General features: G+C 46.8%; 1 protein-coding gene across 1 annotated transcript in view; it reads left to right on the forward strand.

The window, feature by feature from the left end:
* Positions 1–3397: 3397 nt before the first annotated feature.
* LOC308552620 (uncharacterized protein) overlaps positions 3398–12682 on the forward strand; it is a gene marked incomplete at its 5' end in the record, with an annotated part of 223716 nt that continues 214431 nt past the window's right edge. Inside the window, 4 exons of the mRNA XM_081127829.1 lie at positions 3398–3483; positions 9650–9792; positions 10462–10554; positions 12146–12191. Coding sequence (XP_080983955.1) covers positions 3398–3483; positions 9650–9792; positions 10462–10554; positions 12146–12191 — 368 coding nt within the window. The remainder of the gene's footprint in view (positions 3484–9649; positions 9793–10461; positions 10555–12145; positions 12192–12682) is intronic.

The raw sequence follows: 12682 nt of genomic DNA on the forward strand, positions 1-12682 counted from the left end.
GCAAATGCTAATCGAAACCACAAAGAAGAAGCACTTCACATCCACTAGAATAGCTGTGCTTTTAAGAAACAAAAATAATGAGTGTTGACAAGGACATGGAGAAATTGGAAACCTCGTACATTGTAGGTGAGAATATAAAATGGTGCAGCCATTATGAAGATGAGTTTAGCAGTTTTCCAGTAAGTTAAGCATAAAAATACCATATAACCAAGCAACTGCACTCCTAGGTGTATATCCAAAATAATTGAAAACAGGTATTCAAGCAAAATTTGAACATTAATTTTCATAGCATTATTCACAGTCTTTAAAAGGTAAAAACAACCCAACTGTCTATTAACAGATCAATGGGTAAACAGATTAAGGTATATCCATACAGTGGAATATTTTTCAGCTGTACAAGGGAATGAAATACTGATATATGTAACAACATGGCTGAACCTTGAAAACATTATGCTGAGTGAAAGAAGCCAAACACAACGGGCACATATTGTAAGATTCCATTCATATGGTATATCCAGAATAGGTAAGTCCATTGAGACAGAAGATTAGTGGTTGCCAAGGGTTAGGGGGTGGGGAAAATTGGGAGTGACTACTTAATGGGCCTGGGGTTTTCATTTGAGATGATAATAAAATTATGGGACTAGATAATAGTTGTGCAACATTGTGAATGCACTCGATGCCATTGAATTGTACACTGTAAAGTGGTGAAAATGGTAAATTCTATGTGTACTTTACTATGATTAAAAAATAATGAGATTTGTTGGCATCTAGATGTTAATGAAGGCCTTGTAAGGGTGGGGTCACCTAGGGAGAAGATATAAAATGAGAGGAGGGGCAGTGGTCAAGATTCAGGCAGTCCTAACATTTTGAAAGACAAGTAGAAGAGAGAGCTTCAATATTGGAGACTGAAAAGAAGCAGCATAGATGTAGGAGAGAAAATAGGAAAATGTGATATGTCATTAGTGAAACACTGCTGAAGGTAATGGGGAGCTGTTGAAGGTTTTGAAACAGAGCGATGGGATCAAAGATTTTCCTTAGGAAAATTCATCTGGCAGTTGTATGCAAGGAAGATTGGGGGAGAACCTGGAGTGAAGGGAAGCAGTTGGGAACTATTCCCATGGAGAAGGTCCTAAAAAAATTTAAAAAATGGGACTGCCTTATGACCCAGTGGTTCCATTTCTGGGTAGGTATATATCTGAAGAAACCCAAAACACTATTTGAAAGCATATAGGCACCCCTATGTTCATTGCAGTGTTACAATAGTCAAGATATGGAAGCAACCCAAGCGCCCATCAATGGGTGAGTGGATTAAAAATCTGTGGTTCTTACATATAATGGAATATTCCTCGGCCATACAATAAGAACGAAGTCTTACCATTTGTGGTCCAACATGGATGGACCTAGATGGTATTATGCTAAGTGAAATAAGTCAGACAGAGAAAGACAAATACCATATGATTTCACTTATATGTGAAGTCTAAAGAAAATGAAGAAAGAACCAAAATTGAAACAGACTCATAGACACAGACAGCAGGCTGATGGTTGCCACAGGGGAGAGAAGTTGGGGGATGGTGAAAAAAGTGAAGGGATTAAGATATACAAATTGGTGGTTACGAAATAGTCATAGGGATGCAAAGTACAGTATAGGGAACATAGTGATATTGTAATAACTTTGGTGCCAGGTGGGTACTGAAATATTGGGGGCAACATTTTGTAAAGTATATAATTAACCACTATGCTATACACCTGAAACTAATAGAAAATAATATTGCATGTAAACTGTAATTGGAAATAGAATTTAAAACAACAACAACAAACTATTCCCATGGAAAAGAGAGGCTGGATTTGAGCAGCTTCATGGAAGTAGAAAAAATTGACAGCAAGCTAGGTTTCACTAGGCTCTTACAGCTTAGAGGTTTGGAATTAGAACTTTTATTAACCGGAAGCTAAGAATCCAGCATTTCCCAGACCAGTACGTGGGCCATTTTGAGCTGAACTATGTTTTAGGCTTGTACTTTTAGCTCTCATCAGGGACTTGACGCAGAATTTTTTCAAATACATGAAATTTCAAGAGAGTCTTATCCATATTTAGGGATTACTCCATGCTCTCAGTGTTTTAAGTACGTTCTATAGACTTCTATCTGCACCCCTTTAGATTTTTTTTCTTTCTATGCAGAAAAATCATGTACTCATAGGACTAGAAGGTCACCTTAGAGGTCACTGATCTAAATTTGACTTTTCTACAACTGATGGGCGGTGCATGGAGAGTCTCTCTCCGTGGATTACTGGTATTACCATCCTTGTGGGCTTTTTTCTTCTTTAGTCTTCCCCTCCCTCTGTCAGTTGTCCCACTGAAAACGTGTCGGTGTTGTCAGATGGCAGAGGTATTGGAATGTAGTCCTTATTCCATTTATTTACTTATGTTTTATTTTTTTAATTTTATTTTGTTTTTCCCATCACCTTTTATCCCCTCTATCCCTCTGCCGTCTCCACCCATCTGCTCCACCCTCACAAGCACATCTTAAGCACCTACTAGGCAGTAGTTGCTGGTTAAGGTCCTGGATACATGGGAAGAAAACAGACATCAGGCCCCCAAAGTTTGCTATTTTGAGGGTGTGTTTAATTAGTTTCCAGTACTCTTTTTGATATCACACAGGATGATAGTTTCCTTGGCTGTTATAAAAAAAAAGTAAATAACATTTTTTATCACATAATATGAGGACTCAGAAGGGGGTAGACTAAGTCCCCCATGGGTGTGGAATATGGATTTCAAGATTTAGTCGACGTGGTAGCCACGTGTGCTCCGCATCACCATGCTCTTGTGTCTTGAAGTCAGTGTTTCTGGTGGCGTCCAGCGCAGTGTGACCTGGTGGGGAGTCAGGCCTGGTTCTGTTCCTCCAGATTCTCTGTTCTCAGGGCTGTTCATCATGCTATTCTTTGCGGCTTTTGTTCTGAACTTACGAATTTTCACTTTGTCTTGGTGTTTATCAATCCGATTTGGATTTGACGTCTGCCTATTGTCTGCCACCAAGCATCCCTTGACCTTCACCATAATTGTGGACTGACGGATGATTTCACCTTGTGGTTCTCATGTCGCTCACTGCCTTAGAGCCGCCCCACCTCCCCTGGTCAGAGGGCAAGCACGGCTCTATCCAATCGACGTGCTCACTCAGTTTATCCTGTGACTCGAAGTCCACGGCCTCTTACTGAAAACCCTTGGGGCTCCAGAATTTATAATTTTTGATTTGAAAAATGGAAGCGTTTAGATTCCTTCTCTAGTCTGGTGCTTCTGGCAGGGCCTGCGGTGGCATCCTGCAATCACACACGTCCCCGGTTCCTTGGCAGGAGAGAGGCAGAGTCACATTAAGTGGCATAAGTAAAGACCACGAGCGGCCTCATGTCCATGCAGGTCACGTCTGTTTTGTCACCAGATGAGCTACAAAGGGACTTTGGTTTTCGGAAGTATGGATTTTGGAATCTCAGGTGAGGGAATGTTTGCTCGTCCGCGAACAAGATGAAGAAGATGTAGCACCTGCCCTGGAAGGATCCGCACGCTCCATGTTTGCTCCACGAGGCCTTCTTTCCTGTTTGTTTTCAGCCACCTCAGATGCGTTTAGACGAACCCAAAAGGCAGTGGTGACTTTCTGACTCAGTAACGGAAAGCCTAGCAGAGATTTGGGACGCTGCTGTGCCCAGGGCCCCAGTGACGCCAGCTGGCCGGGCTTCTCTCCCTCTTTCGCAGGCTTTTGGTTCCCAGCCTTCGGTGCCCCTGCCCAGCGGCCCGTGTGCTCCAGGCTCACCCTCTGCGGAGCAGCGCGCCCCACGCCTGGTGTCCCGGGGGAGGAACAGCCCCTCCGCCTGTCCGCACGCTCCTGGCAAGAGCCTTCTGGCGCTTCGTTGGTTCTGCTCTGGCCACATGCCCACCTTTGAGCCTGTCACTGAGCCGGGAGCCGAGGCTGCTGACTGGCCGAGGCCTGGGAATGTGACCCACTCGGGGCCAGGCGGGTCGAGCGAGGGCGACTTTCTCAAACCAAACTGGACGTGTTGCCAGAGATGGGAAATGTTGGATGGCAAGGAATAAATAAAGTTGCCCCACAGGTTGACACTGGATTTTTTTAGTTTTCAGAGAGAGAGAGAGAGAAACATTGATTTGTTGCTCCACTTAGCTAAACGTTCATTGGTTCGTCCTTGCCTGTGCCCTGGCTGGGGGTGGAACCCGCAACCTTGGCGTATCAGGACAACTCTCCAACCAAGTGAGCTACCCAGCCAGGGCAACACTGGGTTTTCTTTTCATTAAAATTCATCTGATGGAATACAGTGGAGTTAAAGTCAATATCTTTTCAGCTATTTATAGCTTTCCTGCTGATCCTATAGCAAAAGCATTATTACCCTTTTACATATAACAAGATATATAAGAGCCTGCAAGTCTAAAATCACACTTAACTCTAAACTGGACTCCCCGTCAAACTGTCATCATCAGGAGCTCCTTGCGTCCTCAGCCACAACGTGGCAAGCATGGAGACTTTGGGCAACATCGGCAGAGAAGTATTAATTAAAGTCGATGCCTAGATTACCTTTTTAGTTCGGCACTGATAACGCGAAGCTTTCTATCTGCATATGTTGTTAGTATTATCTTACTTTTTCATACAGAAGCTATTTTGCACGATCATTAAGAGCGTGGACTCTGGAGCCCAACTGCCTCGGTTTGAATCTTTGCTTCTACCACTTACTTGGATGAGTCGCTCAGCCTCTTTGTGCCTCGGGTTCCTCGTGTGTAAAAACGGTGTAATGATAGGATCCGCCTCACCGGGTCGCTTTGGGAACCCCGCAAATTAACGCATGCAAAGCACTTAGAATGGGGCCTGACACAGTAAGTGCGCTGTAAACGTTAGTCTTATATTCCCGAGGGGAGCGCTGCCTCCGAAATTCACTGGAGTGAAGTGAGAATTGTCACAGCATGGACGGTAACATCTCTGTGCCTTGAGCTGATTTTGCCACTGCCCTGTGTACATTGTTATGGATAATACCATTTGTCTTATTGTCAGGTTAAAGTTAAAAAAATAAGCCAACTGTAATTTTTTCCGGGAAGCATTTATTTTGACACAAGAGATCCCAGTGAGCCTTACAAACTTAGAAAGTGGAAATCCTCCCTGAACTGAGGGAACAGGAACCCAATTTCACACCCCAAACCAGATTCCTGTTTTTGTTGCTATTCTTCGCCTAAAAGACAAAATCCGATGTTGTCAAGGTGTACATAAGACAGATTTTAAAATCCATATATAGCATACTATTTACCACATGACCCTGTCCGTGGTCATGCATATCACAAATTCTTTAAATTTCCCAAACATGAGATAAATGTCAGATCATCCCATAAATTGACTTTATGAAGCATTTCTGAGCCGAGCTTCCTGACATTCACACTGTTTCCATAGTAACTAATATGTTCAGAAAGGGAACAGCGGGAGGAGATGAAAAACAAAGGATATATCCAAATAAAAGAGATGCGTAAGTAGGGGACCATAGAAGGTTCTAGAAACTTTAAACCATTGCTTCTTGCAGGAGACAAGCATTCTTGTTCACACGGGTGACTTCCCCTGGGCTGGCTGATTCAGGGATCCTTAGCGGAAAAACTCCCAAAGCTTGACCAGTTGACACCCGATGACACGTGGACAATGACTCATTAATGCCAATTTGGACGATGCCTTTTTCCTTTTAATTTAATCTTAATTTTTTTCTATAGTTGGAGGTCCCGTAGCTACCATGGTAACAGTGAAGTAATTTGTCCCTGTCACTGAACTGTCAAAAAGAAAAAAACACACCACAGTATCAAGTCAACTTAAAGAACAGTTAAAAACAGGGTCGGGGAAACATAGGCGTTAGTGAGCCTCCCAGTTTGCAAGTATTGGGTGAAGAAGGCTAGGATGCTACTAAAATATAGGTTCTGCTTTCAAATCGGATTAAGTGGTGCCCTATGGGTTGCATTTAAAAGCAAATGTTAATGATTAATTTTTCTCATGTGATGTCGAGAGCACAGTTGCTTTTTCTCACTAACCTTCAGCAGACTTACTTCAATAAAAATATATTCAAGCCCCAAGTTGTTTGTAGGCTAGACCAGGTAAGTGGGCTAGAGATGAGAAGTGTTTTTCTGAATCATTTATGAGGGGAAATACACTCACAGGCATCTAATTCAGGGAACTAGGCACCTGTAGTAAAAAAAATGGCTCTTCAAACTCCTCAAAATCTGCACATCCCAGTCCCCCAAACCTGTGACTATGTTGCTTTACATGGAAAAAGAGACTCCGCAGATGTGATTAAGTTGCGGTTATGGACATAGGAAGAGTGTCCTGGGTTATCCAGGTGGGCCCGATGTAATCACAGAGATCCTTGTAAGAGGGAGGCAAGAATGTCAAGGTCAGAGGAGGAGACGTGATGACAGAAGCAGAGGTCACGGTGATGTGGGTCCAAGAGCCAAGAAGCGCAGGCAGCCCTTACATGCTGGAAAAGGCAAAGAAACGGATCCTTCCCCAGAGCTTAAGGAGGAATGGGCCCTGCTCACACCTTCATTTTAGCCCAGGGACACTGATTTCGGACTTCTGACCCCCAGCACCGTAAGAAAATGAGTGTGTTGTTTGAAGCCACTAACTTTGTGGTCATTTATTACAGCAGCCGTAGGAAAATATACAGAGCAGTTCGCAGTCATTGCCCCTCCAGCTCCTCTAAGACTGTCTCATTTTATATTTACTCTTACTTGGCAGAAGTAAGTGGAACCTTCGATTCTCGCCCGAGCGTTCTGGGTGTCACTCAGTGAGGGTCCCACGGGTTGGCCTCTCTCTGTGTGATACTTCAGGGGCCTTATATCCAGCCACCAAGTAGGTTCTGGTCATGGCAAGGCTAGCTGCTGCGGTGACACAGACCTTTGAGCTTTGGCTTAATCACTTGGGGAGGCCAAGCTCTTGCAGGTCCGGGGTGAAAAGTCCTTGAGAAAGAGAACTCCTGTGCTCACAATCTATCTCTCCATGAAAGCGCACCTGTTTGCTGGGAAAATTGCCTTGTCTTTCATCTAGACTGTGTCTCAAGGTTAGACATCATGGACGCCTATAAACCCCACAGTTTCCAGCGGGGTTCTGGGTGCCCAGTAGATGCTATGAGAAATAGCAACTCTTCCTTCTCCAAGTTGCTTGCTGGGTAGGCAATTATTTTACTTTTACCATACAGGTGCTGTGTTGAACACTGGATGCATATACATGATCTCATGCAATGCTGACAACCCGGAGGGAAGTCTGATTGTTTTCATTTTGCAGCTGCAGAAGCAGGGATTCGATAACTAGTCTGAGAGTGGCAAGGTGAGAACGTGGCAGAGCTGAGCTCTGAACCCAGGTGTGTCTTCTTGACCCTTCCACTTCTAATTGCTGCCTCGCTGCCAGGCCAGAGGCACCATGGGGGGGGGGGGTCAATGCCTTTCTTCCCCGTGGCCCTCAGTAAATTCCCTGAGTCCTCTGAGCTTCAGCATTGGCTCCCATCCCTACCTGTGCAGAGGGCCAGAGGAGGGGAACTGGGAGGTTGGAGAGGTCTGAGGGCCCGAGGCCAGGGAGAGGGAGGGGTCCTTCAGCTCCTGTAGGTACCCGAGGCCTTTAGACGTTAGTTATTTTAGGTAGGAGTCTGATATCTGTAAATTAGCATGTCCCTATAGCTTTATATTTTCCTGGTTTATTTTTCTCTTTTCCTTCTACGGTTGGTAGAATTGTTACATGGCTAAGATTCCCACCCCCATGGTATGCTTGTTCTCTCGCTGTGGACTGAATGCTTGTGTCCTCTCCAAGTCCACATGTTGAAGCCTTAATCCCCAATGTGGGGGCATTAGGAGGTGGGGCTTTTGGGGGGAATTAGGTCATGAGCGTAGAGCCCTTCATGCTGGGATTGGTGCCCCTTATAAAAACAGACGGGAGAGAGATGACTCTCTCTCTCTCTCTGCCATGTGAGGACACAGCAGAAAAGCAGCCGTCAGCAGGCAAACCAAGAAGAGAGGTCTCACTAGGAACTGAATCAGCCGGCACCTTGGTCATGGACTTCCCAGCCTCCAGAACTGTGAGACAGAAATGTTTTGTGTAAGCCGCCTAATCTGTGCTATTTATTACAGCAGCCTGAACCAAGACACCGGTATAATCCCCTCCCCGGTGAATGTGATGGGAGGTCACTCCCATTATTAGGTTCCTAATTAATGGACTTCAAATTAATCAAAAAGGAGATTATCTAGGTGGATCTGATCTGATCAGGTGAGTTTTAGAAAAGAGAATGGCTATATGAGAGGGTCTGCGAAGGAAACGGTGGGGCCAGGACTGGAGAGTGGCCTCTAGGAGCTGACCATGGTCCTTGGTTAATAGTTAGCGAGACAACAGAGATCCCAGTCCCACAGCCCCAAAGACAAGAATTCTGCCAACAACCGGAGGGAGCTGGGAAGTAGGTGTTTCCCTAATGGAGCCTCTAGCACCTTTAGTTCAGCTGTGTGAGACCCTGAGAAGAGAATTAGTGCTCAGGTGCCCAATCCATGGAAACTGTGAGATAATAAATGAGTGTTAAGCTGCTAGATTTGTGGTAATTCTCATAAAAATGGAAGACTACTACTGCATCTTCCTGAAACTCATGTAAAAGAAAAACAAAAATCGTTCTCAGTGGGCCAAGGCAGAAAAAGGCAACAGACTGCCCTGTTTAGACGGAGTTAAAAGCTTAAAGCACCTAAAAAAATTGAGAAGAAGAGTGTTCGCATTTGTCCACGATCTGTTTTTACAAAGATGGGACTCCCTTCAGTGACATAAGTTAGCATCTCTGATCAATTTCTTTCAGGGGGAACTCTGAGAGAAAGCCTCTGAAACCACTAGGAAGCCCTAAATATACCTACAAAAGGAATAATCTAGGGGATAGCTAACAGCCAACACGCCTCTGGAAGCTTTTAATGAGAAGGCTCTGGGCTGGAGGGAGTTCCCTGAGCAGGCCCACCCCTCTTTTCGTGGAAGAGGCTCCTTTTTCCTTGGGGAAGGGGGTCAGTCCTTAAAGATGCAAGGCCCTCCCCAGAAGGAAGGGCACCCTGAAGGTTCCATGCCAGCCCCAGGAGCATTTGCCTCACGAGTGGGAGGGTTTTGCCCTTTCCCATCCTTCCACTCTCCTCCAGGAATCCAGGGAATGGTTCAGGCAATCACTTCATTTACTCGTCAAGCTCTCATCGAGCTGTGACTATAGGGAAGGCCGTGCCCTGCCAGGGGGGACCCGGGAGTGAACCACCCCTCTGTCCTGCAGGAGGTGAAGGAGCGGATGCAGACGCAGCGCCTGGTGGTCGTGAGCACCAGCACTCCCCAGGACCGGGCAGGGGCTGGGAGCCTGCGCGGTCGCATTTCTGCTCCCCGATAAATCCCATCTGGGTGCGCAGTCCGAGAGGGCAGACACCTGTCCACCTGGATCGCCGAGGTATCCCTGGCGCCACCACAGTGCTAGGAAGACAGCGGGGACCTCCAGGTGCATTTGCTGTGAATGAATGAATGAATGAGTGAGTGAATATATAGTCATAGCTGACAACTGCGGCTTAGATGTCAGTGTTATTACTATTTTCTTAAGAGGTTCAGAGAACTTAAAACACTCGCCTGTGGCCGCCCAGAGCGCAGCGCACCCTGGCTCCGCGGGGCACCTGCGCGGGACCCGCGCGGCGGGCGGGGCGGGGCGGGGCTGGGCGGCGACACCGGCCGCGGGCGCCCTCTGTCGGCGCGGCGGGGGCGCAGCGGCCGCGCGAGCGGACGGCAGGTGCGCGGCCCCGGACGGCGGGAAGGCGGGAGGCGGGAGGCGGGAGGCGGGAGGCGGGAGGCGGGAGGCGGGAGGCGGGAGGCGGGAGGCGGGAGGCGGGAGGCGGGAGGCGGGAGGCGGGAGGCGGGCGGGCTGCTGCGGTCGCCGCGGGCTACCGGCCGGCCCGCCGTGCGCGCTTCCCGCTGGCGGGGCCCCGCCGCTCCCTCGGCAGGACCCGGGAGTTTCATCCCCTGTGAGTCTCGGGGGCGTCGCCCTGGGCGTCTCTCGGGAGTCGGCGCTGGGGTAGGGGGCGCACTTCGGGGACCCGCGCGCGGCCGGGGGCGGGGGCCCTTTGAGCGGAGAGCCGCCCTGGGGGTGCGGGAGCCCGCGGCGCGCGGGAGCCGGCGGGCGCCCGGGCTTCGCAACTTGCTCCTCGACGACCGTGTCGGGCGGGGAGGGGGTGGGGCTGCGGAGCGGGAGCCGGGACCCGCCGCCGCACCTGTGCGCAGGTGGCGCGGGGACAGCACCTCGGCTCCGCTTCTCCAGAACCTCGCGCAGCCCCGCCCGGCGCAGGGACCTGTGAGGCGACCGCAGCCGCTGCTCTTGGGGAGCCTGGGCTTCACCTGGCCGATGGCAATTACCCCCCGGCCCCCCGCGATTCTTTCAGCTCCTTCCCCAATCTTTTCGCAGAAACACCTCCACCCACACCCAAGGCCACTTTGCAATCAAGGAGGCGGCTTCGTTTCCTCTTTAGAGGTGGCGGCTGCGTTCTGGGTTGCCCAGGTACGGACCACTCTTGGGGTTCTTTTGTTTTTTAATTCCCCCTCCCCATAATGATATCCTTCTATTCATTCATTCATTTATTTTTAAACATTTATTTTTTTATATATATGTATATTTTCCTATTGAAATTCCAAACGCACCAAGCCAACTTTAGTACTTTCTGTCTCTAAAACTCCCACAAGAAACACTTAACTTCTTTCTCCTTCAACTGGAGAGAGATGTTCTCTAGACGGGGACATTGAGCTCCATTTATTAGGAATGAAGTATAAGAAACAGGTCAAAGGAAAACTGCTAGAGGAGGTGAATTGATTCCCAGGCGACAGGAGGGGCACATGGGCTTCCCGGGAGGGTGGGTGTGGAACCGGGAGGGGAGGCCCTCTGCTGCCCGCAGGCCACCCAGAGAGGTCTGAGATCGCTGCATTCCCAAGTCCCGTGCTTGCTTCTCATATCCAGCTTGCCCCTAACCGTCCGATTCCAGAGATGGAACACAAAACTCTTCATTCCTTCTCCCAGAAGCTTTCGCACCCATTTGAGCACTTCCGAAGTGAAATTCTGAATTAGTGTTGGCTGAAAAGTGGCTTGATGCAAAGCAGGGAGCAGGGATGAAACTTTCTAAGTCTTCTTTGCATTTCCAAGTGCGTGGTCAAGTCTTGAGGAAAGATGTTATTCTTCATTTAGTGAAGACTTATTCAATTCCCAAGTGCCACCTCCAGAGGGCACAGCTGTCTCAAAAAAAAAAAAAAAAATTCTTTTTGTATGTTCCTTCAGTTTTGCCAAATAAGGGACCCTCTAGTCCCTAATTGTGATTCTTGGGATCCAAACTTGAAATATTTTTACCTAATACATTTTAATGTTCATTTACACATTATAGTATTCTATTTTCAACAATTATTTAGTATTGATAACATTTTACCTTTTTATAGAATGAAGAATTAAACCCAGTGTTGTTAATTGACCCCCAAGTTAAAAATCTCTCTGATTCTCTTCAGGTTTAATAACTTCAGACAGATTGAAGCAGCACCTGTTAATTTTTTAAAAAATCTTTAAAGAGTTTATTTGCTTCAACCTAATTTTGTATTTACAAGAGGTTGTACTAAGTCCCCCAGGTCTTAATAGAAGTGGGAAATGTGCTGTACCTTCCATATAATATTATTTTGGGTTTAGTACCCAACATATTCTTGTAGAGTCTGCTATTATGTTCTGAGAAAAGGCTTTGAAAGTACTTTCCTCCTGAAGCTACATAAAACAGCTGGGGGATTTATCTTTGTAACATCAAAATATATGGTGACTTTTTATTTTAAAATGCTTTTATTCATCTGCAAAGGAGGGGTGTTGACATGGATTTGCTCAGGACAAAGATGGGGTAACTATCTCCTAGAATGTACCTTAAACGCTTCATTCCTTTTCTCCTTTGCCTCAGACACCTCTGCTGTGTTTAATGTGAAATCGAGTCCTGGAAGGCCAGAGTCTAAGAGGGAGAGCTAGGGATTCATGCAGACGCTTTATATACATGTCTTCCTTGTGTTTGCTTTCAGCTTTCACTTGCTACTCACTTTGGACTATTTTTCTTTCCCCCTTTTTTTCCCTCCAGTTAACATTACACACGAGGAAACTGGCAACTGGGTGCGAAAGGGACTGTAAGTATTTAAAACTGCTTAACATCTATTTCTATGAAAATGCTTTTTTTAGGTTTTGGAAGCTTATTTCCATGTTGGCATTTGGGAACTAATACAGGATAGGTGTTGAAAGTGTTTGACTTTCATGTTTGCTTCACATAAAATGGGAAAGAGCCAGAGCAGCCACCACACCGAGGGGCTTCTGTTCGAAACCAGGGGTAGGCAGGGACGTCAGCTACAAATGCGGAGGAATCAAGAGAGGCCTTGATGAAATATCCCTGAAGCCAGGTTAAGCCGTGGAAGAGCCACTCAGGGCTAACGGGCATGGCACAGAGCTAATTAGCAAATCCACAAATTATCCCTCTTCTCTTTCAATTCAGAAACTAAATGTTAGTTTAACGATTTATTCCTTGGCCTTGTCTATTTGTCTTGTCTCCCCAGTGAGCCTGTTGGTGAAAGATCTTTGACAGCAAAGACCCACATCTGATGAATTTTTTCTATTCCATCATAGT

The sequence above is a fragment of the Miniopterus schreibersii genome (assembly GCF_964146895.1).
Source record: "Miniopterus schreibersii genome assembly, chromosome: 2".
NCBI classification, from domain to species: Eukaryota; Metazoa; Chordata; class Mammalia; order Chiroptera; family Miniopteridae; genus Miniopterus; species Miniopterus schreibersii.